The sequence below is a fragment of the Oncorhynchus mykiss genome, chromosome 4 (assembly GCF_057628025.1).
Source record: "Oncorhynchus mykiss isolate SJ-2025 chromosome 4, ASM5762802v1, whole genome shotgun sequence".
NCBI classification, from domain to species: Eukaryota; Metazoa; Chordata; class Actinopteri; order Salmoniformes; family Salmonidae; genus Oncorhynchus; species Oncorhynchus mykiss.
Genome location: NC_143025.1, coordinates 29,971,375 through 29,999,304, shown reverse-complemented (window position 1 = coordinate 29,999,304; position 27,930 = coordinate 29,971,375). Strand labels below are relative to the sequence as shown.

Sequence of the window (27,930 nt, the reverse complement as noted above, 5' to 3'; positions counted from 1 at the left end):
GCTGCAGGCTAGATGTGTCTCTGTGATAGTGTAAGTGCAGGATTGTAAATTTGTGTCTGTTTGTGCGCCAGTGGCGGTCGGTGCCATTTAAGATAAGGGAAGACTAATGTTTTTTTAATGAGCATGGCCTTGTTTCTATTACAGCATATTGAATGACTGTTATTCATATTACATTCTCCCAGTTCAATGTAACATCGATAGGTTTAGGCTACTACATGATACTAAAATGTTCCTTGTACCCATCATGAGGTTGCTACAACCTAGCCTCTAAATTAGTTTTTAACAGGTCGAGATACAAATTGGAGCAATCAAGGTAATGATGTGACAGACAGTAAAACATTCAATTTCACCTTGCACACTCTTGCCTGAATCTAGTTTATCTCAAGTGTAATTATTAGTCCAAACTAAAATGAGTGTTTCCATTGGACAAATTCAGCTAGGTCCATCCCTGTTTCGTTCCGTTTGCTTCCGTTTTAAGAAACGTTTTGCAACAGAATCGGCGGAATACACCCCTGATCACCCGCGCACACAGTTCACTTTCATAGCAGTCACATAGGCCTACAGTATCATCACTTTGTTCGCTGTATAATTTATTCTCACATCTACGTGCTCTCCTCCTCTCACCTTTTCCCTTCGCTTGTGGACTTCAGTGCACAACACAACAACTGTCTGTGACCAGGAAACAACAACAAAAAACTCTCCCAAGCCAAACCTTCACACTGTACCATAACCGCTAACCGCTACACAGCCTACATTGTCACCATATTAGCTAACGTCATAGTCAACATAGCTACTAGAACTAATGCGTTGTTAAACCAACTATCCAATCCATGTGTACAATCATGCAGTACAGTGTAGGCTATCGCAAGCATTTATAAAACCAAAAGCTTACCTTGACTTGGAAGAGTTGCAGTGTTGGATAGCCTTAGCCAGCTAGCTAACAAAAATGGCATTCCTCTCTGTTTGAGTCAGGTTGTTGAGTAGGCTAAATGAGCTGCATTAGCTAGCTAAGTAAGTGGAAGGTAAACTAAGAAGAAACAACGAAATATAGCTATCTCTCTCGCTCTCTCTCTCTCTCTCTCTCTCTCTGTAGCTTCTCCTTAAAGAAATTAAATTGTTCAACACTGTGAAACTATAGTCTTTCTCTGACACTTTATGCACTGCAGTGCTAGCTAGCTGTAGCTTATGCTTTCAGTACTAGATTCATTCGCTTATTCTTTGATTGGATGGACAACATGCCAGTTCATGCTGCAAGAGTTCTTATAGGTTGGAGGACATCCTCCGGAAGTCGTCATAGTTGCTGTGTAAGTCTGTGGAAGGGGGTGAGAACCATGAGCCTCCTAGGTTTTGTATTGAAGTCGATTGAAGAAACTAGCTGTCTTCCGGCTACACCATGGTGCTACCCTACAGAATGCTGTTGAGGCTACTGTAGACCTTCTTTGCAAAACAGTGTGTTTTAGTCAGTTATTGGGTGACTCAAATATATTTAGGATAGTTTTATCAAAAAGGAAGACAATTTTTTTTCTTCTGAAATTCTCTCCCATTCCTCTTCCAAGGAGCCTCCACTGGTGTGCGCGGCTGAACAGTCACGTATGTGAGTGTGTGTGTAAGCTGTATTTAGCCGTTTCCTGTGTATAGCTCTGGCAGGCAGATGAGTGTAAATGTTTGTAGAAGCGTAGGCGTATGGAGGTGTGTTTGTGAGGAGTCTGTGTGATAGCGAGGCAGGTTGAGGTAAACAGATGCAGTCCTCAGGGTAATCCAAGTCAGACAGGGTCAGATTGAAGGGGGAAGAAGGTTGAGGGGATGGAGTGGACTGGGATGGAGACTTTGTTTATATGCACACTCACGGCAAACCCCCCCCCCCCCCCCCCCCCCCCCCTCTCAAGCAGATGTGCAGATGTTGAGCCTCTTGCTCTCTGTCAGACACACACGTGCACAAACACACACATTGTAAACACAGGGTTACCTCTGTGACCCCTGTACATCTGTGGGGGTTGTAAGTGGGGTACTGCTCCTCCTCATTTATGTACCCCCCCCCCTTCACTAAGGGACTGGCAGTGTCAGCAACACAGCTGTTCTTAAACGGTCTCAACCCTAGTATTCTAACCAATGAGACACTGCCGTGTACTCTTAAAGCCTTGGCAGTGTTTTATACGAAGCGTAAGATGCCACACCCTGGCTGGACACTATGCAGAAATGGCAGTTAAGACTGAATGAATATCCATGGCTGTGACATACCGTTGAAGTCAACAGTGCAGTTGCAAAGCAACGGCACACAGGAAACACACACTGCTAATAGTCCAAAAATGTGACTATTATTCAAATTATATGGTCCCTGTCTAATAAAGACTTCCTCCTCTTCCCTACCCGTGTTAGAGTGATGTGACTCATGCATGGTGTAATACTGACCCCCACTGGCTCACTATAGAACTGTCTGGACAACTGAGAACAAACAAACTGAAAGGCTCTCACATCTATGTGCGCACACACATTTTCTCTCTTGACCACTCATACACCTGCCCATGCATACATGTTTTTTCTCTCTCTTAAACACACTAGTTAGCTCACACACACTCGCTCTCAAACACACACACTCGCTCTCATTCAGATTCAAAGTGAATGAAGGCACAACTTTTATTGTGAAAAAGCCGTCCCTCCCCTCCTTTGTACTGTTCACACTCATAGTTATCCACTGCTCCCTCCCTCCTCTCTAGTCCCCCCTCCCCCCAGACACTGAAACTGGAATCAGATGGGCTAGCTTAACCCTTTTAAACACTAAGTGTAGTTTCTCGCTGAGAAATATAAAGGTTCTGTTGTTATATGAATTGTCTCTCTGACTTAAATGTACAACGAGGGAGAGAGAGCAACTGAAGGAGAGGTGAATAGGAGAGAGAGCAACTGAAGGAGAGGTGAATAGGAGAGAGAGCAACTGAAGGAGAGATGAATAGGAGAGAGAGCAACTGAAGGAGAGGTGAATAGGAGAGAGAGCAACTGAAGGAGAGGTGAATAGGAGAGAGAGCAACTGAAGAAGAGATGAATAGGAGAGAGAGCAACTGAAGGAGAGGTGAATATGAGAGAGCAACTGAAGGAGAGATGAATAGGAGAGAGAGCAACTGAAGGAGAAGTGAATAGGAGAGAGAGCAACTGAAGGAGAGGGGAATAGGAGAGAGTGAGTTTTTTTTCTTCTCTGAATCTTAGTGGCAAGGCTACACACTCTGTTTCACTTAGTCCTGAAAGGGTATTTTTGCCTCAAAGTTTTTGCTCTGCTGGCACCACCAGACTAAATGAGGACTGGGTGTTAGGGACTGTAATCCTTGGCTTTACCAGAATGATGTGTACTAGAATCATGTGTATCTGTGTGTAAATCAGTGTGCGAGTGATTCAGAATCTCTCGCTCTCCCCGTATGTGAAAAGTGTGGAAGTTTTTACATGGCCCAGGGGTTTGCGGCTGAATAGAAACTATCATCTGGTGAATTACGCCATAAAGTGTTGCAGCCGAGCTTCACCAGTTCCCCCGTCTCCAAAAAAACATGGATGTTTACATGTAGAACTTGAGGTTATTGAACTTGAAGTTCATGACATAAACTAGAAGTATTTTCTCATATGGATTATTGAGCAATGGAGAACTGTGCCATAGATTCTGTAGATTACAACATGGAGTTTAGTACAATATGGAGTTTAGTACAATATGGAGTTTAGGGTTGTGTGTGTTATATGTTATACAAAGTGTGTTTGATATGTCATAGTGTGTGTGGTGTGCCTGGCCGTCTGAGGTCTAAGTGCGGCCACAGTGACCAGTGTGTGGCTAGCGGCGGTGACATGGTGGAGCGTGGGGGATGTGTGTCGCGTGTGTCTCTGTTTGTGTTCTGTATACACAGTCTCCACTAAATTACAGCCTCTGAACACAAACACACGCAGAGAGAGAGAGAGAGACTCTGAAAGAGATTGAGAGAGACTCTGAAAGAGAGAGAGAGAGACTGAAAGAGAGAGAGATTCTGAAAGAGAGATTATGAAAGAGAGAGATTCTGAAAGAGATATTCTGAAAGAGAGAGAGATTCTGAAAGAGCGAGAGAGAGATTCTGAAAGAGAGCGATTCTGAAAGAGAGAGAGAGAGATTCTGAAAGAGAGAGAGAGCAAATGTCAAATTGGCTTTTTACCAAATTACCATACAACAGACCATGTATTCACCCTGCACACCCTAATTGACAACCCAAACAAAGGCAAAGACTTCTCATGTTTTGTTGATTTCAAAAAAGCCTTCGACTCAATTTGGCATGAGGGTCTGCTATACAAATTGATGGAAAGTGATGTTGGGGGTAAAACATACAATATTATAAAATCCATGTACACAAACAACAAGTGCGCAGTTAAAATAGGCAAAAAACACACAGATTTCTTCCCACAGGGCCGTGGGATGAGACAGGGATGCAGCTTAAGCCCCACCCTCTTCAACATATATATCAACGAATTGGCGCGGGCACTAGTCTGCAGCACCCGGCCTCACCCTACTAGAATCTGAAGTCAAATGTCTACTGTTTGCTGTTTGCTGCTGTTCTGGTGCTTCTGTCACCAACCAAGGAGGGCCTACAGCAACACCTAGATATTCTGCATAGATTCTGCCAGACCTTGGCCCTGACAGTAAATCTCAGTAAGACAAAAATAATGGTGTTCCAAAAAAGGTCCAGTCGCCAGGACCACAAATACAAATTCCATCTAGACACCATTGCCCTAGAGCACACAAAGAACTATACATACCTTTGCCTAAACATCAGCGCCACAGGTAACTTCCACAAAGCTGTGAACGATCTGAGAGACAAGGCAAGAAGGGCATTCTATGCCATCAAAAGGAACATAAAATGCAACATACCAATTAGGATCTGGCTAAAAATACTTGAATCAGTCATATAGCCAATTGCTCTTTATGGTTGTGAGGTCTGGGGTCCGCTCACCAACCAAGATTTCACAAAATGACTCTGCATGCCGAATTCTGCAAAAATATCCTCCGTGTACAACGTAGAACACCAAATAATGGATGCAGTGCAGAATTAGGCCGATACACACTAATTATCAAAATCCAGAAAAGAGCCATTAAATTCTACAACCACCTAAAAGAAAGCGATTCCCAAACCTTCCATAACAAAGCCATCACCTACAGAGAGATGAACCTGGAGAAGAGTCCCTTAAGCAAGCTGGTCCTGGGGCTCTGTTCACAAACACACCCGACAGAGCCCCAGGACAGCAGCACAATTAGACCCAATCAAATCATGAGAAAACAAAAAGATAATTACTTGACACATTGGAAAGAATTAACAAAAAAAACAGAGCAAACTAGAATGCTATTTGGCCCTAAACAGAGAGTACACAGCGGCAGAATACCTGACCACTGTGACTGACCCAAAATTAAGGAAAGCTTTGACTATGTACAGACTCAGTGAGCATAGCCTTGCTATTGAGAAAGGCCGCCATAGGCAGACATTACTCTCAAGAGAAGACAGGCTATGTGCTCACTGCCCACAAAATAAGGTGGAAACTGAGCTGCACTTCCTAACCTCCTGCCCAATGTATGACCATATTAGAGATACATATTTCCCTTAGATTACACAGATCCACAAAGATATCGAAAACAAATCCAATTTTGATAAACTCCCATATCTACTGGGTGAAATTCCACAGTGTGCCATCACAGCAGCAAGATTTGTGACCTGTTGCCACGAGAAAAGGGCAACCAGTGAAGAACAAACACCATTGTAAATACAACCCATATTTATGCTTATTTATCTTCCCTTGTGTACTTTAACCATTTGTACATTGTTAAAACACTGTATATATATATAATATGACATTTGTAATGTCTTTATTGTTTTGAAACTTCTGTATGTGTAATGTGAACTGTTAATTTTAATAGTTTATTTCACTTTTGTATATTATCTACCTCACTTGCTTTGGCAATGTTAACACGTTTCCCATGCCAATAAAGCCCCTTGAATTGATTTGAATTGAGATTCTGAGAGAGAGAGAGATTCTGAAAGAGAGAGAGATTCTGAAAGAGAGAGAGATTCTGAAAGAGAGAGAGATTCTGAAAGAGAGAGAGATTCTGAAAGAAAGAGAGATTCTGAAAGAGAGAGAGATTCTGAAAGAGAGAGATTCTGAAAGAGCGAGTGAGAGATTCTGAAAGAGCGAGAGAGAGATCCTGAAAGAGAGAGATTCTGAAAGAGAGAAAGATTCTGAAAGAAAGAGAGATTCTGAAAGAGAGAGTGAGAGATTCTGAAAGAGCGAGTGAGAGATTCTGAAAGAGAGTGAGAGATTCTGAAAGAGTGAGTGAGAGATTCTGAAAGAGAGATTGAGAGATTCTGAAAGAGAGAGTGAGAGATTCTGAGAGTGAGATTCTGAGAGAGAGAGTGAGAGATTCTGAAAGAGAGAGAGATTCTGAAAGAGAGAGAGATTCTGAAAGAGAGAGATTCTGAAAGAGCGAGTGAGAGATTCTGAAAGAGCGAGAGAGAGATCCTGAAAGAGAGAGATTCTGAAAGAGAGAAAGATTCTGAAAGAAAGAGAGATTCTGAAAGAGAGTGAGAGATTCTGAAAGAGTGAGTGAGAGATTCTGAAAGAGAGAGTGAGAGATTCTGAAAGAGTGAGTGAGAGATTCTGAAAGAGAGATTGAGAGATTCTGAAAGGGAGAGTGAGAGATTCTGAGAGTGAGATTCTGAGAGAGAGAGTGAGAGATTCTGAAAGAGAGAGTGAGAGATTCTGAAAGAGAGATTGAGAGATTCTGAAAGAGAGAGTGAGAGATTCTGAGAGTGAGATTCTGAGAGAGAGAGTGAGATTCTGAGAGAGAGAGAGAGATTCTGAGAGAGAGAGAGATTCTGAGAGAGAGAGAGATTCTGAGAGAGCGAGAGATTCTGAAAGAGATTCTGAAAGAGCGAGAGAGAGATTCTGAAAAAGAGAGAGATTCTGAAAGAGATTCTGAAAGAGAGAGAGATTCTGAAAGAGAGAGATTCTGAAGAGCGAGATTCTAAAAGACACACAGACAGAGACAGACATAGAGAGGGATTATGAAAGACAGACAGACAGAGAGAGAGGGATTCTGAAAGACAGAGAGACAGACAGACAGAGAGAGAGAGAGGGATTCTGAAAGACAAACAGCCAGAGAGACATATAGCCAGAGAGAGAAAGGGGTTCTGAAAGACAAATAGCCAGAGAGAGAGAGGGGTTCTGAAAGACAAACAACCAGAGAGACAGACATCCAGAGAGAGGGGTTTTGAAAGACAAACAGCCAGAGAGACAGACAGCCAGAGAGAGAGAGATTCTGAAAGCATACAGCCAGAGAGATATATTCTGGAAAAACAGACACAGACAGACAGAGGGATTCTGACAGACTGACAGACTGACAGACAGACAGGGAGGGAGGGAGGGAGGGAGGTAGGGAGGGATTCTGAGAGGGAGACAGACAGACAGAGAGAGAGAGGGGTTCTGAAATACAAACAACCAGAGAGACATACAGACAGAGAGAGAGAGAGAGGGGTTCTGAAATACAAACAACCAGAGAGACAGACAGCCAGAGAGAGAGGGATTCTGAAAGACAAACAACCAGAGAGACAGACAGCCAGAGAGAGAGAGGGATTCTGAAAGACAAACAACCAGAGAGACAGAGAGCCAGAGAGAGAGAGGGATTCTGAAAGACAAACAACCAGAGAGACAGACAGCCAGAGAGACATACAGCCAGAGAGAGAGAAGGATTCTGAAAGACAAACAACCAGAGAGACAGACAGCCAGAGAGAGAGGGGGATTCTGAAAGACAAACAACCAGAGAGACAGACAGCCAGAGAGAGGGATTCTGAAAGACAAACAACCAGAGAGACATACAGCCAGAGAGAGAGAGTGATTCTGAAAGACAAACAACCGGAGAGACAGACAGCCAGAGAGAGAGAGAGGGATTCTGAAAGACAGACAGCCAGAGAGAGGGGGATTCTGAAAGACAAACAACCAGAGAGACAGACGGCCAGAGAGAGAGGGGGTCTGAAAGACCAACAACCAGAGAGACATACAGACAGAGAGAGAGAGAGAGGGGTTCTGAAATACAAACAACCAGAGAGACAGACAGCCAGAGAGAGAGGGATTCTGAAAGACAAACAACCAGAGAGACAGACAGCCAGAGAGAGAGAGGGATTCTGAAAGACAAACAACCAGAGAGACAGACAGCCAGAGAGAGAGAGGGATTCTGAAAGACAAACAACCAGAGAGACAGACAGCCAGAGAGACATACAGCCAGAGAGAGAGAAGGATTCTGAAAGACAAACAACCAGAGAGACAGACAGCCAGAGAGAGAGGGGGATTCTGAAAGACAAACAACCAGAGAGACAGACAGCCAGCGAGAGAGAGAGATTCTGAAAGACAAACAACCAGAGAGACAGACAGCCAGAGAGAGGGATTCTGAAAGACAAACAACCAGAGAGACATACAGCCAGAGAGAGAGAGTAATTCTGAAAGACAAACAACCAGAGAGACAGACATCCAGAGAGAGGGGTTCTGAAAGACAAACAGCCAGAGAGACAGACAGCCAGAGAGAGAGAGATTCTGAAAGCATACAGCCAGAGAGATATATTCTGGAAAAACAGACACAGACAGACAGAGGGATTCTGACAGACTGACAGACTGACAGACAGACAGGGAGGGAGGTAGGGAGGGAGGGAGGGATTCTGAGAGGGAGACAGACAGACAGAGAGAGAGAGGGGTTCTGAAATACAAACAACCAGAGAGAAATACAGACAGAGAGAGAGAGAGAGGGGGGTTCTGAAATACAAACAACCAGAGAGACAGACAGCCAGAGAGAGAGGGATTCTGAAAGACAAACAACCAGAGAGACAGACAGCCAGAGAGAGAGAGGGATTCTGAAAGACAAACAACCAGAGAGACAGAGAGCCAGAGAGAGAGAGGGATTCTGAAAGACAAACAACCAGAGAGACAGACAGCCAGAGAGACATACAGCCAGAGAGAGAGAAGGATTCTGAAAGACAAACAACCAGAGAGACAGACAGCCAGAGAGAGAGGGGGATTCTGAAAGACAAACAACCAGAGAGACATACAGCCAGAGAGAGAGAGTGATTCTGAAAGACAAACAACCGGAGAGACAGACAGCCAGAGAGAGAGAGAGGGATTCTGAAAGACAGACAGCCAGAGAGAGGGGGATTCTGAAAGACAAACAACCAGAGAGACATACAGCCAGAGAGAGAGAAGGATTCTGAAAGACAAACAACCAGAGAGACAGACAGCCAGAGAGAGAGGGGGATTCTGAAAGACAAACAACCAGAGAGACAGACAGCCAGAGAGAGAGGGATTCTGAAAGACAAACAACCAGAGAGACAGACAGCCAGAGAGAGAGAGGGATTCTGAAAGACAAACAACCAGAGAGACAGACAGCCAGAGAGACATACAGCCAGAGAGAGAGAAGGATTCTGAAAGACTAACAACCAGAGAGACAGACAGCCAGAGAGAGAGGGGGATTCTGAAAGACAAACAACCAGAGAGACAGACAGCCAGAGAGAGAGAGAGATTCTGAAAGACAAACAACCAGAGAGACAGACAGCCAGAGAGAGGGATTCTGAAAGACAAACAACCAGAGAGACATACAGCCAGAGAGAGAGAGTAATTCTGAAAGACAAACAACCGGAGAGACAGACAGCCAGAGAGAGAGAGGGATTCTGAAAGACAGACAGCCAGAGAGAGGGGGATTCTGAAAGACAAACAACCAGAGAGACAGACAGCCAGAGAGAGAGGGGGTCTGAAAGACAAACAGCCAGAGAGACATACAGCCAGAGAGAGAGAGGGATTCTGAAAGACAGACAGCCAGAGAGAGGGGGATTCTGAAAGACAAACAGCCAGAGAGAGGGGGATTCTGAAAGACAAACAACCAGAGAGACAGACAGCCAGAGAGAGAGGGGATCTGAAAGACGAACAGCCAGAGAGACATACAGCCAGAGAGAGAGAGGGATTCTGAAAGCATACAGCCAGAGAGATATATTCTAGAAAAACAGACAGACAGACAGAGAGAGAGAGAGAAAGAGAGAGAGACAGACAGACAGACAGACAGACAGACAGACAGACAGACAGACAGACAGAGAGAGGGAAATTCTGACAAACAGCCAGAGAGACAGACAGCCAGAGAGAGAGGGATTCTGAAAGACAAACAACCAGAGAGACAGACAGCCAGAGAGAGAGAGGGGTTCTGAAAGACAAACAGCCAGAGAAACAGACAGCCAGAGAGAGAGGGATTCTGAAAGACAAACAACCAGAGAGACAGACAGCCAGAGAGACAGACAGCCAGAGAGAGAGAGGGATTCTGAAAGACAAACAACCAGAGAGACAGACAGCCAGAGAGAGAGGGGTTCTGAAAGACAAACAACCAGAGAGACAGACAGCCAGAGAGAGAGGGGTTCTGAAAGACAAACAACCAGAGAGACAGACAGCCAGAGAGAGAGAGGGGTTCTGAAAGACAAACAACCAGAGAGACAGACAGCCAGAGAGAGAGAGGGGTTCTGAAAGACAGACGGACAGGGAGAGGGATCCTGAAAGACAGACAGGGAGAGGGATTCTGAAAGACAGACAGGGACATTGATTCTGAAAGACATTGAGATGGGGATAGATTTTGAAAGAGCAAGAGATTGGCAGAGATAGCTGTTGATTGTTAGACAGTTGATGTGTGTCCCTCCCTCAGTGGGGTTGTTGGAGGTGGTCTGTCCCTGCCTCTCTGCCGCTAGTCTGACTTTGAATGAGTCCCTAGCCGAGGAGTGTGTCCAGGCCAGGCCAGCTGAGCGGAAATGGCCTGGTCTCAACACACACTGTTGTTTGGAAATGCAAGCCTCATTTAAAGGGGAAGATATACGGCCCCAAGTTTCTATAAATGTAACAGGCAACAGGCTGATGGGCCCAAGCCGGCTTCACCTTACCTTTAAGAGCTTTTCCATCCCCCTTCTGGAGTCCCTATCACTCCATCTCTCTTTTTCTTTCGTTCTAAGTGTAAATGTATCCAACAATCTGTCTTTCCATATCCACTTATCTCTCAACATAGTTTTCCTCATGTTTCTTTTTATTTTCCTATCCATCTCAACCTTCTTTTTCCCTCACTTGTTTTATTTTCCACAAGTCATTTATTTTCTCTTACACTTTTCTCGCTCATTTTGATGCCATGTCCATTTTGAGTCTCTTTGCCAGGTCATATTCTATAGTGTGTGTTGTTGTTGTTTGTAAGCATGTCCCAGAGCCTAACCGTGGGGGACAGAGCCTACCCGTGGGGGACAGAGTCTACCTGTGGAGGACAAAGTCTACCCGTGGGGGACAGAGTCTACCTGTGGAGGACAAAGTCTACCCGTGGGGGACAGAGTCTACCTGTGGAGGACAAAGTCTACCCGTGGGGGACAGAGTCTACCCGTGGAGGACAAAGTCTACCCGTGGGGGACAGAGTCTACCCGTGGGGGACAGAGCCTACCCGTGGGGGACAGAGCCTACCCGTGGAGGACAAAGTCTACCCATGGGGGACAGAGTCTACCCGTGGGGGACAGAGTCTACCCGTGGGGGACAGAGTCTACCCGTGGGGGACAGAGTCTACCCGTGGGGGACAGAGTCTACCCGTGGGGGACAGAGCCTACCCGTGGGGGACAGAGTCTACCCGTGGGGGACAGAGCCTACCCGTGGGGGACAGAGCCTACCCGTGGAGGACAAAGTCTACCTGTGGAGGACAAAGTCTACCCGTGGGGGACAGAGTCTACCTGTGGAGGACAAAGTCTACCCGTGGGGGACAGAGTCTACCTGTGGAGGACAAAGTCTACCCGTGGGGGACAGAGTCTACCCGTGGAGGACAAAGTCTACCCGTGGGGGACAGAGTCTACCCGTGGGGGACAGAGCCTACCCGTGGGGGACAGAGCCTACCCGTGGAGGACAAAGTCTACCCATGGGGGACAGAGTCTACCCGTGGGGGACAGAGTCTACCCGTGGGGGACAGAGCCTACCCGTGGGGGACAGAGTCTACCCGTGGGGGACAGAGTCTACCCGTGGGGGACAGAGCCTACCCGTGGGGGACAGAGCCTACCCGTGGGGGACAGAGCCTACCCGTGTGGGACAGAGCCTACCCGTGGGGGACAGAGCCTACCCGTGGGGGACAGAGCCTACCCGTGGGGGACAGAGCCTACCCGTGGGGGACAGAGCCTACCCGTGGGGGACAGAGCCTACCCGTGTGGGACAGTCAGCACAGTGACTGTCTGACTCTGACTGCTTCAAAGCAGAGCCTTTGATCCTCTCCAAAGAGGCCATTTTAGGTGCTGTAAAAGAGCTGGTGGAAGAACGACATGTTTTCCAGGAGACGTTAAGGAGATTCCCTGATAGACGGCTCACTGCCTCAACCCTCGTTGATCTTACTAATTGAGAGAGCGGGTGTAGTTAAAAGACAATATACTCTGGATTAGTAGTGGCCTCTGCACTGTAAAACTGGGGGAAACGGCAAGCCTGCGTTTAGAAACACAGAGGGAAAGTGGAGAATAAAGATGCTGCAGAGCGTAGAGGCAAAGGGACTGTCCTTATGTCTACGGTGCGGTTCCTTTATTGTCTGTGTAGGTATGAGTGGAGCTATTCCAATGCAAATCCAATTCCATTTCCCTTCTCTGCTCGCGTCTCTTATCTCCCTCTTGGTTTTATGTTAATAGCAGGATGGCCCGAATGCAAATGAGTGTCGGATATAGAAAGCAATGACCTGTTTGTGCATTTCAGTACACACCACACACACACACACACACACACACACACACACACACACACACACACACACACACACACACACACACACACACACACACACACACACACACTAGAACCACTGTGTATAGGTAAGAGCTGGGAGCAGTTTCTCAACCATTCTTTCTCATTTCATCTACATTATGAGTGTGCTCAGTGCCAGTGGCCACAGTGTTTATAGTCTAATTTCCGCTCTCCTCTTTTAAAGACTCTGTTTGATATCCACACCTCTCACACCGGACCGAGCTATGGCCCTAAAAAGAGACCAAGGGATTCACTTTAGTTTTCCATTTCCGACAGGACTTCACACAAATTTCCGTCTTCTGATAAACAGAGAGATTCCGGTGAACCAGGCTAGAATTCATCATGGTTGTCACCGTGGGTCACAGTGTGCTGTGTGTGTGTGTGTGTGTGTGTGTGTGTGTGTGTTTGTGTGTGTGTGTGTGTGTGTGTGTTTGTGTGTGTGTGTGTGTGTGTGTGTGTGTTTGTGTGTGTGTGTGTGTGTGTGTGTGTGTGTGTGTGTGTGTGTGTGTGTGTGTGTGTGTGTGTGTGTGTGTGTGTGTGTGTGTGTGTGTGTGTGTGAGACCGTGGGTCACAGTGTGAGTGTGTGTGTGTGTCTGTTTTAGTCTGTTTTTTGGGTTGTTTACATGTTCAAAGCTCTGCCTCTCTTTGGAGTCCGGCTGCATGCAGTTGATTATGTTTTTTCAATTTCTTTTCCAACAAATCAATAAAAAGCAAACCATGCTCACTGTTATTTAACTTCGAGAACTTCCTCATTGTCTCTTCACCTCAATATTTATGCTTTATGTTGTCAGCGAGTTGCCTGTCTCGCTTCCAGCTGCGTATGTCTGGTGTGAGTTTGTGAATGCAAATTGTTGTGGGAGCCTGCCGTGTGCGAGCGTGTCTGCTTCAGTCTAATTCAAAATAGTTTTTCATCCTCGTAGCCATAGTAAAGGCAAGCTGTCAGTCATCCAATGAAAAGTGACTCTTGACCAGTGTAGAGCGTCCTGCTCTGAACCTCCTGGACCTGTCCCCTCCCCCTCCCTCTTCTCCCCCTCCCCCTCTCCTCCCTCTCTGCCCCTGGGCCCAGAAAAAGGTTCATTGTGCAGCAGCGAGCGTTTGGCGCCTGGTTCTGGTTAGCTCAGCTCCATCTGAAACACTCACCTTCCTCTAGGGGCTGCATCTGGAGTTGGTTTCCTGTTTGGGCTGGCTGCACTGCGCTGGCCAGGGGCGGGGTTTGGCCCAGCCCTGTGATTGGGTGAGATGGAGGCTTTATGAACCCCAGGATGGATGGAACTGCCAAACACTAGTCTGTCAATCACTGACCTAACTGACAGCATCAGACCAGAGAGAGTGTTTGATTGGTGCAGATTGCCAAGCAGTTAAGTTCCGTATCTATCAGGGACTTCATGAGGCTTCTGTCTCTCGTCACTGTGAGGGTATCAACATTTTATCATAGCTTACTCTTAGAAAAAAAGCTTCCGAAAGGGTTCTTCGGCCGTGCAATCTAAGGTGCTATCTAGAACCTAAAAGGTTTCTTCGGCTGTTCCCATGGGAGAACCCTTTGAAGTACCTTTGTTGGTTCCAGGGATAACCCTTTTTGGGTCCAGGTAGAACCCTTTTGGTTCCAAGTAAAAATGTTTTGGGTTCCATGTAGAACTTTTTCGACAGAGGGTTCTACATGGAACCCAAAATGGTTCTAACTGGAACCAAAAAGGGTTTTCCCTGGAACCAACAATGGTACTTCAAAGGGTTCTCCCATGGGGACAGCCGAAGAAACCTTTTAGGTTCTAGATAGCACCTTTTTTTCTAAGAGTGTATTCTTAGATAGTTATTTCATTTCTTCTTTCAGTGGAAATAGTATGTCACGATAACAAACTGTATAGTAGTAATTTAAAGTAATGACATTATTTCAGTAATTGCGCGTCCTAATATTACCATTGTTTTGACAGTATTTACACGGTTATTCTGTAATTGTGTGTAATGATGGCATTTAGGGCATGGCGACAGGACCAGTCGATCCAGTAATGGTGTGTAATAATAACGTTAGCGTTTAGCGAGCAGGCTACAGCTTCCTGTTATTACTGCAGTAATGGTCTGGTATTGGGCTGCCCTCACTACAGCCACTAAAATACATCTTTTACAGACTGAACCTAAAAGTTGACATGGTATTAGCAGCATACTTTTAGAGCCTGTCGTGTGGAGACTTTTATAGTGACAGGCAGGCTGAGGGGGAAAGGCTCGGTCAGAGAGGGGGCTTGGCGGGGCGAGGACGGGACGGGGGTACAGGGGCAGGGATGTCACTCTGGTAGGACCAGGTAATGCTCTATCAGAATTCCACCTTGGCTTGGCGCTGAGTGTCTGTCAGAGCCATTTCCATGGCGTAATGAACCATAATATGGACTATGTCTGTACACCTGCTTCATGAAGTCTGTTCTGTTGTGAGAGTGGTACTGTACCTCTACAGAGTGAACCGTAGTGCACTGATTGAGTTCCAAGCACATTGTAGAGATTAGGTGTGTGTGTGTGTGTGTGTGTGTGTGTCCTTTGAGCTTTTTGTCTTCAGGAGACGTATCAAAAGCTGACAGGACATGGAGGTTTCCGTATGGAGGTTGTGTGTGTGTGACAGACAACCACACACAAAACACTCATCTCTACGATGCTTGGAACTCAATCACTCTTACGACCAGCTGACGACAGCTTTTTATATGTCTCCTGAAGACAAAAAGCTCAAAGGATAAAGAAAGTGAGTGAGCGGGGAGATGGATGCAAAAAGAAAGAGTAAGGGTGAACGTGGGATTGAGAAGAAGCAAAGGTCCAGTGAAGGTCAGAAGTGGGAGGTAGAACAACAGAAACAGGAGGAGGGGGAGGGGGGTGAGAAAGGAAAGCTGGATACACACAGACACTCGGTGTAGTTGAACCCTCCACAGAGCTCATGACTACAGGTCAGAGTTAATGTCACGTAGAGTCTGTCTTATGAGTAAGGCGAGGAGTTTCTCCTGGGCAGCTCATGTGGAAAAACTCCAGGGGGCCATAGAATCCATTTCCCTCCACTTCACCTGCTTCCCGAACCAGGCCACTCCGTTCTCAGCCTCATGTGGCTGCTGCTGACCGTCCTCTCTGCAGGCTACAGGACAGATGAGCCCCTGGACATGTGTGGACTGACTGAGCAGCAGGAGATCCATGTCCGCTGAGAGTAGAGAGTGATGACAGAGACGAGGTGTTTACTCTGCTCGCCTTACCGTGAAACCCTGAAACCTCTTTGCTTCTCTTTCTCCTCACAGTGGAGAAAGCAAGGGAAAGAGCCCAAACATTATCTGGCAAAAATGTGGAAGTGTGGCCTTGGAGATGTATTTGATTATGCCGTGTTGAAGAGGAAAAAGGTGTTCTGTGATCTGGTTTGTGTGTTTGAATACCCCCGGAGGGCGGTGGTTGGCTGGGGCTGAGGACTAGCTGGAAGAGAACTGGTGCTCTGACACACTACAGTCATACATCTCATGTACTTTAAAATGAGATCTCCTAGATAGATATCAAGCACTTTAAGACAAGGGGGTAGTGCCAACTAGAGGGTAGTGGGTAGTGCCAACTAAAGGGTAGTGGGTAGTGCCAACTGTCCGGGTTTGGCCCAGGTGGGCCGTCATTGTAAATAAGAATTTGTTGCCTAGTTAAATAAAGGTTCAATCAAATTTAAAAAACATCGATGTTCAATGGATCATTGTTCACGGAGTCCAGAGCCGGATTCACATGCACAGTCAGTTCAGTACTGTTGCTGGTCCAGAGTGTGTTGGGTCTGATTCGCCACTCCCTGTCCCAGAACAGGGTTGTAATGGATCGGACACTGGATCCCCCCCAGTGGACCAGATCAGGGCTCAGATTTTGGAGCAGGGTAGGGAGAGAGTCTGTTTGTCTTGGTTTGGAGGAACATTGAGGTCTTAACACACAGCTCAGTCAATAAAATGTCATCTATACACAGAGGCATCCGACCACAGCTCTAGCGGATTCCCCTCACTCTTTCTCTTGTTCTTTCCCTCTCTCTCCCCTTCTCCCTCTTTCTCTTGTTCTTTCCCTCTCTCTCCCCTTCTCTCTCTTTCTCACTCTTTTGTACCAAACACACACCTGTGTGTATGATCTCAGCCTGGCTGTTAGACTGTGTATCGTTCTGTTTAAGAGCCTAGGGTCCACATCACGTGGGCCAGGACTGGCAGAACCAGCATGGGAGCAAACTCACTCACAACAACACAGAGAAACTGGTCACTGCTCCTGAACAGAATAGAAACACGCACCCTGTATCTGTGCATGCATGCAAATGTTCAGGTAAATGATGTCTAATACACATTTGCATGATAAAACGAAACGCAAAATGGAGAAGAGTAAACGAGAATGAGTTTACATACAACTGGATTACTCATAGTTGTAAAAAAAGCAAACGCAAAAACATGCTGCTCTAGACAATCATTGACATTGTCTTGCTAGTTGTTGTATGTGTGTGGGGATTTGACGTGTTTTGTGTTACCCAGCTTGTAGTTTCTACTTCTTATCTCTAAAATGTGTCTTGTGCCCTGTGTGTGTTGCAGGCTCTCGGGGAGACTGACTTTGCTGGTGTTCTGAGGCAGCTGCTGCCCCTGATGAAGCCTCGCGGTGAGGAGGGGTCCAGCTCAGAGTCCAGTTCAGGTTCTCGGTCGGGGGAAGATGAGTGTGGTCCAGACGAGCTGCTAGTGCTACTGGTCTACCTGTACTCCCTGGCTGGAGAGGCTCAGCCTGCAGACGATGAAGAGGTGGAGAAGGTGGAGAGGGAGCTGATTGGAGCGCTCACCCTAGTCGTCACCAAAAGACGGAGCTCAGCCCGCTGCTGCAGAAACTCACCAGTTAGGAGGGTGGGGGGCAGGGGTGAAGGGAACTGTGGGGTGGATCCTGGCTGATGGGGTCCCTGGTTTGCGTATGTTTGAAATAGTGGAACCTAAAATTGCACCATTCTCTTGATAAGACTCAACTGAACCAGATGCAACATATCACAACATTATAGACGGGTTGCTTCTTTACCAACTATGGGACAAAACAGACTGGGTTGGCTTAGATGGTTGACAACATGTAAATGTTTATTGAAAACATACAGTGCATTTGGAAAGTATTCAGACCCCTTGACTTTTTCCAAATTTTGTTACGTTACAGCTTTATTCTAAACATTTTTTTTTTTAAATACCATCAATCTACACACAGTAGACGAAGCGAAAACAAGTTTTTAGAAATGTTTGCAAATGTATTCAAAAATAAAAACAGAAATACCTTATTTACGTAAGTATTTAGACCCTTTGCTATGAGACTCGAAATTGAGCTTCGGTGCATCCTGTTTCCCATTGATCATCCTTGAAATGTATCTACAACTTCAATGGAGTCCACCTGTGGTAAATTCAGGGGATTGGACATCATTTAGAAAGGCATACACCTGTCTATATAAGATCCCACAGATGCCAGTGCATGTCAGAACAGAAACCAAGCCTTGAGGTTGAAGGAATTGTCCGTAGAGCTCCAAGACAGGATTGTGTCGAGGCACACTGGGCAATCGGGGGAGAAGGGCCTTGGTCAGGAAGGTGACCAAGAACCCGGTGGTCACTCTGACAGAGCTCCAGAGTTCCTGGGAGAACCTTCCAGAAGGACAACCATCCACCAATTAGGCCTTTATGGTAGAGTGGCCAGACGGAAGCCACTCCTCAGTAAAAGGCACATGACAGCCCGCATTGAGTTTGCTAAAAGGCCCCTAGAGACTCTCAGATCATGAGAAACAAGATTCTCTGGTCTGATGAAACCAAGATTGAACTCTTTGGCCTGAATGCCAAGTGTCATGTCTGGAGGATACTTGGCATCATCCCTACGGCGAAGAATGGTGGTGGCCGCATCCTGCCCCACAGAGCTCAGGACCTCAGACTGGGGCGAAGATTCACCTTCCAACAGGACAACAACCCTAAGCACACTGCCAAGACAACATAGGAGTGGCATAGGGACAAGTCTCTGAATGCCCTTGAGTGACCCAGCCAGAGCCTGAACTTGAACCCGATCGAACATCCCTGGAGAGACCTGAAAATAGCTGTGCAGTGACGCTCCCCATCCAACCTGAGCGCTTGAGAGGATCTGCAGAGAAGAATGGGAGAAACTCCCCAAATACAGGTGTGCCAAGCTTGTAGCGTCATACCCAAGAAGACTTGAGGCTGTAATCGCTGCCAAAGGTTCTTCAACAAAGTACTGAGCAAAGGGTTTGAATACTTATGTAAATGTGATTACATGTTTTTTTATACATTTGTAAAAATGTATGAAAACCTGTTTTTGCTTTGACATTATGGGGTATTGTGTGTAGATTGATGAGGGGGGAAACAATTTAATCCATTTTAGAATAAGGCTGTAACGTAATAAAATGTGGAAACGGTCAAGGGGTCTGAATACTTTCCATATGCACTGTAAATACATTTACACAATGAGCACATGTCTCTCAAATAGATTTTTACAGTTGTTTGTCAACTCAAATCAAATCAAAGTTTATTTGTCTCGTCCGCCGAATACGACAGGTGTAGTAGACCTTACAGTGAAATGCTTACTTACAGGCTCTAACCAATAGTGCAAAAAAGTTATTAGGTGAACAATAGGTAGGTAAAGAAATAAAACAACAATAAAAACACAGGCTATATACAGTAGCGAGGCTACATACAGACACTGGTTAGTCAGACTGATTGAGGTAGTATGTACATGTAGATATGGTTAAAGTGACTATGCATCTATGATGAACAGAGAGTAGAAGTAGCATAAAAGAGGGGTTGGTGGGTGGGACACAATGCAGACAGCCCGGTTAGCCAATGTGCGGGAGCACTGGTTGGGCTGCCCAATTGAGGTAGTATGTACATGAATGTATAGTTAAAGTGACTATGCATATACATATGATAAACAGAAAGTAGCAGCAGCGTAAAAAGAGGGGTTGTGGGGGGCACACAATGCAAATGGTCCTTTTGTTCGATAAAGTCCTTCTTTATATCGATAAAAACTCAGTTTAGCTGGCACGCTTCATTCAATAATCCACCGGTTTCCCTCCTTCAAAATGCACATAAAATGAATCTCAAACGTTACCAATAAATTTATCCAAACAGGTCAAACAACGTTTATAATCAAACCTCAGGTACCCTAATACGTAAATATACGATACAATTTAAGACGGAGAATAGTATGTTCATTACCTGAGATAAATAACAAAGAACGCGCTTTCATTCATGCACATGGATGCACTACAGACAAAATGGGAGCCACTTAGAAAAACTACAACTTCTAGCTAATTTTTCCAAAAAACAGCCTGAAACTCTTTCTAAAGACTTGACATCTAGTGGAAGCCTTAGGAACTGCAATCTGTGAGACTAAACATGAAATCCATGGAAACAGTGGTAGGCTGAAATTCTTTTTTTTATGGTTTGTCCTCAGGGTTTCGCCTGCCATATCAGTTCTGTTATACTCACAGACATTATTTTAACACTTTTAGAAACGGTTTTCTATCTACCAAGTATATGCATATCCTAGCTTCTGGGCCTGAGTAACAGGCAGTTTACTTTAGGCACGCTTTTCATCCGGACGTGAAAATACTAGCTGAATATCCATGTCGTCATTCAGCCACGATTCCGTGAAACATAGGATATTACAGTTTTTTATGTCCAGTTGGTAGGATATTCGTGATCGTACCTCGTTTAGTTTATTTTCCAATGATTGCACGTTGGCGAGTGGTATTGACGGTAACGACAGCTTTCCCATTCGCCTTTTCCGGGTCCTGACCAGGCATCCGTCTCTTTGTCCTCTCTACCTGCGTCGCTTCCTCTTGCAAATAACGCGTGTTTGGAGAATGTCTTGTGTGTCTTGCTTGTTGAGGAAAAAATCTTTGTCTCGTCCGAAGTGAATGATCTGATATCCAGAAGCTCTTTTTTTGCAGTAAGATACAGTTGCAGAAACATTATGTACAAAATAAGTTACAGATAATGCGGGGAAAAAACACGATAGCACAATTAGTTGGGCTCCCGTAAAACTGCTGCCATTTCTTCCGGCGCCATTTTGGTCTTATTGTTGTTGGGTTTTCTTTTTTTTCTTCCATATTGGCATTGACATGAAATCAGTCAAAACACATCAGAACAAGACATGATATCAAGAAATTGATCAAAATAGATCAAACGAGCTACCTATGTTTCCCCTCATGGCAGCTTCTTGTCATTGGTGCTAGCTATCTGACCAGTTCAGAATCATGACAACACGCAGCTTCCAGCCACAATGCACGAGCATAATCTCCGCGAGGCCGTCAGCCAACCCGTCTATACTGATATCAGAATGACACCAGTTACTTAACTGTTCATATAGTAAGTATTTAATTTGATTTAATTGAACCTTTATTTAACTTAAGTAGAGATGGAGAAGGCGCTTGTTGTTTATATCTCTGTGCTGCTGATGGCAGGAGGACTCTGTCAAAGACTTTACACCCCATCTCTCTCCCCGCTTCACACAAACACTCAGACACACACCCTGTCAGGTGGCATGTAACAGACTACACAAACACTGAGGCGACTGTGGGAACCTGCTGCTGAATCACAGGGTGATCAAGAGAGTGTGTCTGTGTGCGTATGTGTGTGTACGCCCTTTGACCTCTCGCCTGGTGCCTGTGTACTATCTTAGCTTTTCTGATCCCTGCCCACTGACACTGTACTTTGTGAAAACATTACAGTCTCGAGGTCTGAGCTGGTCTCTCTGGAACTGGTCCAGGGGCGGATTGGCCATTTGGCAATTCTGACAAATGCCAGATGTTCTGGACAATTTTTGAGTTAGGTGGGCAGGTCAAAATTGGCACACACAAAAATGTTTTTTTGTTGTATAAAACCGAAACCCGTGTACCTACACTAATCTATAATGAGCTTTTGGCAGATCAGTGGGCAAAGGCCGGCCCGGTTTTCTGATAGGCTGAGCTGAGGTCACACATTCAAAGTCAAACGCGGCATCAGCAAAGAGACCTTCCCCAACTCTGTCATCAGTTGGATAGCCATGATCACTGATCATAGAAAAACGGAATGGATGCCTATAAACATAGAAAGAGCACATTCTACATTGTCACCTCACTCAAAATGTCCTATTTTTTGGGGGTAGCTCAATTGATTCTGGACAAACAGACAGACAGACAGACAGACAGACAGACAGACAGACAGACAGACAGACAGACAGACAGACAGACAGCACAAAGCGACAAAATGGCTAGAGCAGAGGCACGGCTATAGTGGAGTTATAGGAGTTTTATCTCCAGTGGGGTTTTTACATATTGTATAATGTTTTAAACATGAGCTGGTTAAAAAAGAGGAGGACGACCATGTCTCGCCAGACACGGGTACAGAAAAGGTAGAGAAACGCTGTACTTGCAATGTCCTGTATCAGCACTACTTCCCGTGTCTAGGCAGGGTGTGTAAGGCCAGGGTGTATGTGTGGGGATTGGGTATGTGTGTATGGCTGGTGGTCATACACATACACGCACACACACATGGGGGGAGGGAGTTAGTTTGAGGCGCAGTGATGTGGGCTGGTGTAGATAAAATGCCGGGGCCGAATTCTTGTCCCCGTCCGCCCCTGAACTGGTCTCTCTGTATGGATTGCTCTCTGTGTGGCAGCAGGGTTTGTGGCCAGCTCCTTCGGATGATGAATTAGCTCTGTACCTCCAGACCACAGTGTACCTCCCCCAGTTCGAGTTTCTCTGACCTTGAAGCTACTCACACAGTCCTCCCCAGCCACATAGCTCATAATTAGAGCTGCTTTTAGTTTGGCCCACTCGTTACCTTCTCAAACTAACACACACCCTGAAATAATACACTGCTTATTATTACAACCTTTTTATCACACACATGGACGTGGTTGGGTAGCGCTCTCTCTCTCTCTCTCTGTCTGTTTTTCTAAATTGCCTCTCGACTTCTCTCTCATTTTCTCGCTCTCTCATTCTCTCTTCTCTCCCCTGCTCTCTCGCTCACCCTCCGTCTCTCTCTCTCCCTCTCTCTCTCTCTCTCTCTCTCGCGCTCTCTCTCTCTCCCCCCCCCTCTCTCTCCCCCTCTCACTATAAAGCTGCTAATGAAGAATTCTGGGCTCTGTCTCTCTCTTCCTGTCCTATTTGGCTGAGGGGCCTCCTGGCAGGTCCTGGCCCAGGGATGTGGCTCATGTTAAAAACTTGACTCTCTGTTATAAACACTTCACTAGAAATGACCCTGTCAATGCACACCAGGTGTGTCTGAGAAATAGAGTACTTTTTCTTAGCTGTGTGCGTGTGCATGTGTGGGCTTGTTTTTGTGTGTGCACGCGTACCTGCGACCTGCGTGCATGTGTGTGTTCTGTGTTTGTGTGTGTGTAAATAGCTTTAGTTTTCATGGTTGTAGATGAACTGGTTTGTGTGCAGGGGGCCGTCTTTGTCCGAGCAGCCGAGAACAACCTTGATTGCGACATTGTCCCAAATGAAAGCAGTCAAATGGAAACCAGACGCTGCGTGAAACCTGGTCACCAACTCGCCATGAGAACAATGTTTTTACAAATTCTCTTTTTCTGTTCCCCTTGGCTACAGTAAGCAGCCTGGGCTTAGCAGACACACACACATGAATATACATACTGTACACACACACACACACACACACACACACACACACACACACAAACAAACAGATGGAAATACCAGGAGGAGGATTGAGTGAGCACACAAACAGAGTGAATAGCAAAACAAACAAGACACACAGCAGGTTAAAGGCAGGCTGACAGTCTCAGTCACACGCTGAACCTTCTAACAACCCCCTTCAGGGACACGTTAAAGAGCATCCCCGTCCCGGAGACGAGCATGAATCTGCACTAATGGCCACTCGCAAGACAACACACACACACGCAACAAACCCAGGAACAGCTGGTACGAGTTACCTAGCTGGTCGGAGGGGATGTTGTTTACCAACATTAGCTGCTAGTGATCGAGAGGTACAGTAAGTGGAGGCGTGGTCCACGTCCTCGACATGAGAATAGACCTTGTCTCAACCGCTCCTAGCGGAAGAAGGGATTTGGGAGGAGGACAGGAAGAGGACAAAAAGACTGGCAATTTGACACACACTCGGAGAGTGTGAACGAGAGAATGTCTGTGTGGATTTAATTGAAGGGGAAGTGTGTGTGTACCCTAAACGTGCGTGTGCATGCGTGATGAATGTGAATGAGTACTGTATGAGTTCTGTGTGTGAAGTCAGAGTATGGGTATAATTAAAGGGAGAAATGGTGTTTGCCCAATAAAAATGGTTCCGCTTAGAGCTCAGACTAGGAAATGAGCTCTGAAACCAAGTGTTCCGCATCCAACACCACATGTAGGAGGCAGACGATGATTGGCTAGAAGCAGCGCTGTGAATAGCAGAGAGAGATGGTCATTGGACATGAGCCTCATTTCACTTTTGAGACACAGTGGGGGATTGGCTGTTTCATTTCTGCCTGTCCCAGACATGAATAGTGTGTGATGTGTGTAGGTTGGAAATACTTTTAGTAGTGACTTCGATAATTTCCCGTTTTCAGTTGTGGCTTTGTGTTTTTGTGTGTGTGTGTGTGTGAGAGAGAGAGAGAGAGAGAGAGAGAGAGAGAGAGAGAGAGCGATGGTTGGCAGGCAGGAGAAGGGGAAAAAGAGAGAAAGAGAGAATGTGTGGGGATAGGGGCTATTCTTACATTGACTGTGCCTTCCATTTGGTTGATGCGGCAATAAGATGTAGGACTGTGTGTCTCATAGGAGTCACTGACAGCACGGTCACACACACCAATACCTGAGCATGAGTTCAGGAACTCAACACAGCATCAAATCCTAATGCGTATGGTCCTTTATGGTGCACATACATCACAGTTGAATACTGCAGACACACCATATCCTCATCCATTCCCTGTCACTTTTCCTGTCACCCCTGGTAGTTCAAGGTTTGGTTTGACCCACAGTCATCCACCCCTCTATTGTCCCACGCCGGGAGGTAGCTTAAGATGAGGGTTCATGCTTTTCTGTCTGTATGTGTGTTTGTGAGAGCGTGTGGGTGCGTCAATAATAAGTTGGTGTATTTCAGTGTTTGTGTATTCTCAACTCCAGTTACAGAGAGTGTGTATTTACAGTGAGAGTGTGTATTTACAGTGAGAGTGTGTATTTACAGTGGGAGTGTGAAATCCCAGCCCAGGCTCTGTCCCTTGATGGTGTTGTAGCCTGTACAGGATGGGAGATGATGATGATGGACACTTGCTGTAAGCTACAGTACCGGTCAAAAGTTTGGACACAACCTACTTATTCAAGGGTTTTTCTTGATTTTTACTATTTTCTACATTGTAGAATAAAACTGAAGACATCAAAACTATGAAATAACACATATGGAATCATGTAGTAACCAAAAAAGTATTTTTTATATTTGAGATTCTTCAAATAGCCACCCTTTGCTTTGATGACAGCTTTGCACACTCTTGGCATTGTCTCAACTTCACCTGGAATGTTTTTCCAACAGTCTTGAAGGAGTTCCCACATATGCTGGGCACTTGTTTTCCTTCACTCTGTGTTCCAACTCATCCCAAACCATCTCAATTGGGTTGTCGGTGATTGTGGATGTCAGGTTATCTGATGCAGCACTCCATCACTCTCCTTCTTGGTCAAATAGCCCTTACACAGCCTGGAGGTGTGTTGGGACATTATCCTATTGAAAAACAAATGAAAGTCCCACTAAGCACAGACCAGATGGGGTGGCATATCACTGCAGAATGCTGTGGTAGCCATGCTGGTTAAGTGTGCTTTGAATTCCAAATAAATCACAGACAGTGTCACCAACAAAGCACTCTCACACCACCTCCTCCATGCTTCACAGTGGGAACCACACATGTGGATATCATCCGTTCACCTACTCTGCGTCTCACAAAGACACGGTGGTTGGAACCAAAAATCTCACATTTGGACTCGACAGACCAAAGGACAGATTTCCACCTGTCTAATGTCCATTGCTTGTGTTTCTTGGCCCAAGCAAGTCTCTTCTTCTTATTGGTGCCCTTTAGTAGTGTTTTTTTTGGCAGCAGTTTGACCATGAAGGCCTGATTCACACCGTCTCCTCTGAACAGTTGATGTTGAGATGTGTCTGTTACTTGAACTCTGTGAAGCATTTATTTGGGCTGCAATTTCTGAGACTGGTAAGTAACTCTAATGAACTTATCCTCTGCAGCAGAGGTAACTCTGGGTCTTCCATTCCTGTGGCGGTCCTCATGAGAGCCAGTTTCATCATAGCGCTTGATGGTTTTTGCGACTGTCATTACTCTTTGCTTATTTGAGCTGTTCTTGCCATAATATGGACTTGGTCTTTTACCAAATAGGGCTATCTTCTGTATACCACCCCTACCTTGTCACAGCACAACTGATTGGCTCAAACGCATTGAGGAAAGAAATTCCACAAATTCACTTTTAACAAGGAACACCTGTTAATCAAAATGCATTCCAGGTGACTACCTCATGAAGCTGGTTGAGAGAATGCCAAGAGTGTGCAAAGCTGTCATCAAGGCAAAGGGCGGCTACTTTGAAGAATCTCAAATATATAAAATATACTTTTTTGGTTACTACATGATTCTATATGTGTTATTTCATAGTTTTTATGTCTTCACTATTATTCTACAATGTAGAAAATAGTCAAAATAAAGAAAAACCCTTGAATGAGTGGGTGTGTCCAAACTTTTGACTGGTACTATATGTGATGATGGTGGTGAAGGGGAGGACAGGAAGGTTTAAGTATATTTTACTGTTCTGAGCACCCCTGTCTTACACACACACACACACACACACACACACACACACACACACACACACACACACACACACACACACACACACACGCGGGTTGGGTTTGTTTTCCATCCTGTCCATGGGCTGTGTGAGGGGAAGTAGGGAGCGACGGGAAAGACGGACCTCCCCAATGCTGCTGTTTAGGTTGGCACGGCAACACGCCTCTCTCTCCACTGATGGGAACAGTCCTGGGACATAAAAGGTTCTCTAATACACTCTGGCCATCCACTTTTTCTGTCTTTTTTTCTTGCTCTTTTCTTCTTGCTGTCTTTTCCCTTTCTCTCACTCTCTTTCTGTCTCCCATCCTTTCTCTCACTCTCTTTCTGCCTCCCATCCTTTCTCTCACTCTCTTTCTGCCTCCCATACTTTCTCTCACTCTCTTTCTGCCTCCCATCCTTTCTCTCACTCTCTTTCTGCCTCCCATCCTTTCTCTCACTCTCTTTCTGCCTCCCATCCATTCTCTCACTCTCTTTCTGCCTCCCATCCTTTCTCTCACTCTCTTTCTGCCTCCCATCCTTTCTCTCACTCTCTTTCTGCCTCCCATCCTTTCTCTCACTCTCTTTCTGCCTCCCATACTTTCTCTCACTCTCTTTCTGCCTCCCATCCTTTCTCTCACTCTCTTTCTGCCTCCCATCCTTTCTCTCACTCTCTTTCTGCCTCCCATCCTTTCTCTCACTCTCTTTCTGCCTCCCATCCTTTCTCTCACTCTCTTTCTGCCTCCCATCCTTTCTCTCACTCTCTTTCTGCCTCCCATCCTTTCTCTCACTCTCTTTCTGCCTCCCATCCTTTCTCTCACTCTCTTTCTGCCTCCCATCCTTTCTCTCACTCTCTTTCTGCCTCCCATACTTTCTCTCACTCTCTTTCTGCCTCCCATCCTTTCTCTCACTCTCTTTCTGCCTCCCATCCTTTCTCTCACTCTCTTTCTGCCTCCCATCCTTTCTCTCACTCTCTTTCTGCCTCCCATCCTTTCTCTCACTCTCTTTCTGCCTCCCATCCTTTCTCTCACGCTCTTTCTGCCTCCCATCCTTTCTCTCACTCTCTTTCTGCCTCCCATCCTTTCTCTCAGTTCATTCCTTGCTCTATCTCTCTCCTAGGCCCTGCTGCAGAGCGCTAGTTACAGGGGGAAGTGGAGCGTGAGGGTGCATGGGTGATGATTAGGCTTGGTTAAGATTATTTCCCCAGTTCCCTCACTGCATTTATGAAATAACTCGAAATTAGCCTGCATTTTTAATTGGAAAACATTCATCAACCCATCGACCCCCTCCACACACACACACACACACACACACACACAGGGCCCTTAACCATGCTGG

The 27,930-nt window shown here is 45.8% G+C and overlaps 1 protein-coding gene across 2 annotated transcripts in view; it reads left to right on the top strand.

Annotated features, from left to right (window-relative positions):
• LOC110521666 (sec1 family domain-containing protein 2-like) overlaps nt 1-19,199 on the top strand; it is an 85,572-nt gene extending 66,373 nt beyond the window's left edge. Inside the window, exon 4 of one of the 2 annotated variants that reach the window (XR_016495202.1) lies at nt 17,352-19,199. Coding sequence is in view for 1 of the 2 variants with exons in the window: in XM_090231821.1 (XP_090087947.1) it covers nt 17,352-17,696 (345 nt within the window). In the remaining variant the exon portion in view is untranslated. The remainder of the gene's footprint in view (nt 1-17,351) is intronic. The other variant, XM_090231821.1, reaches the window with a different exon arrangement.
• Nucleotides 19,200-27,930: the final 8,731 nt, after the last annotated feature.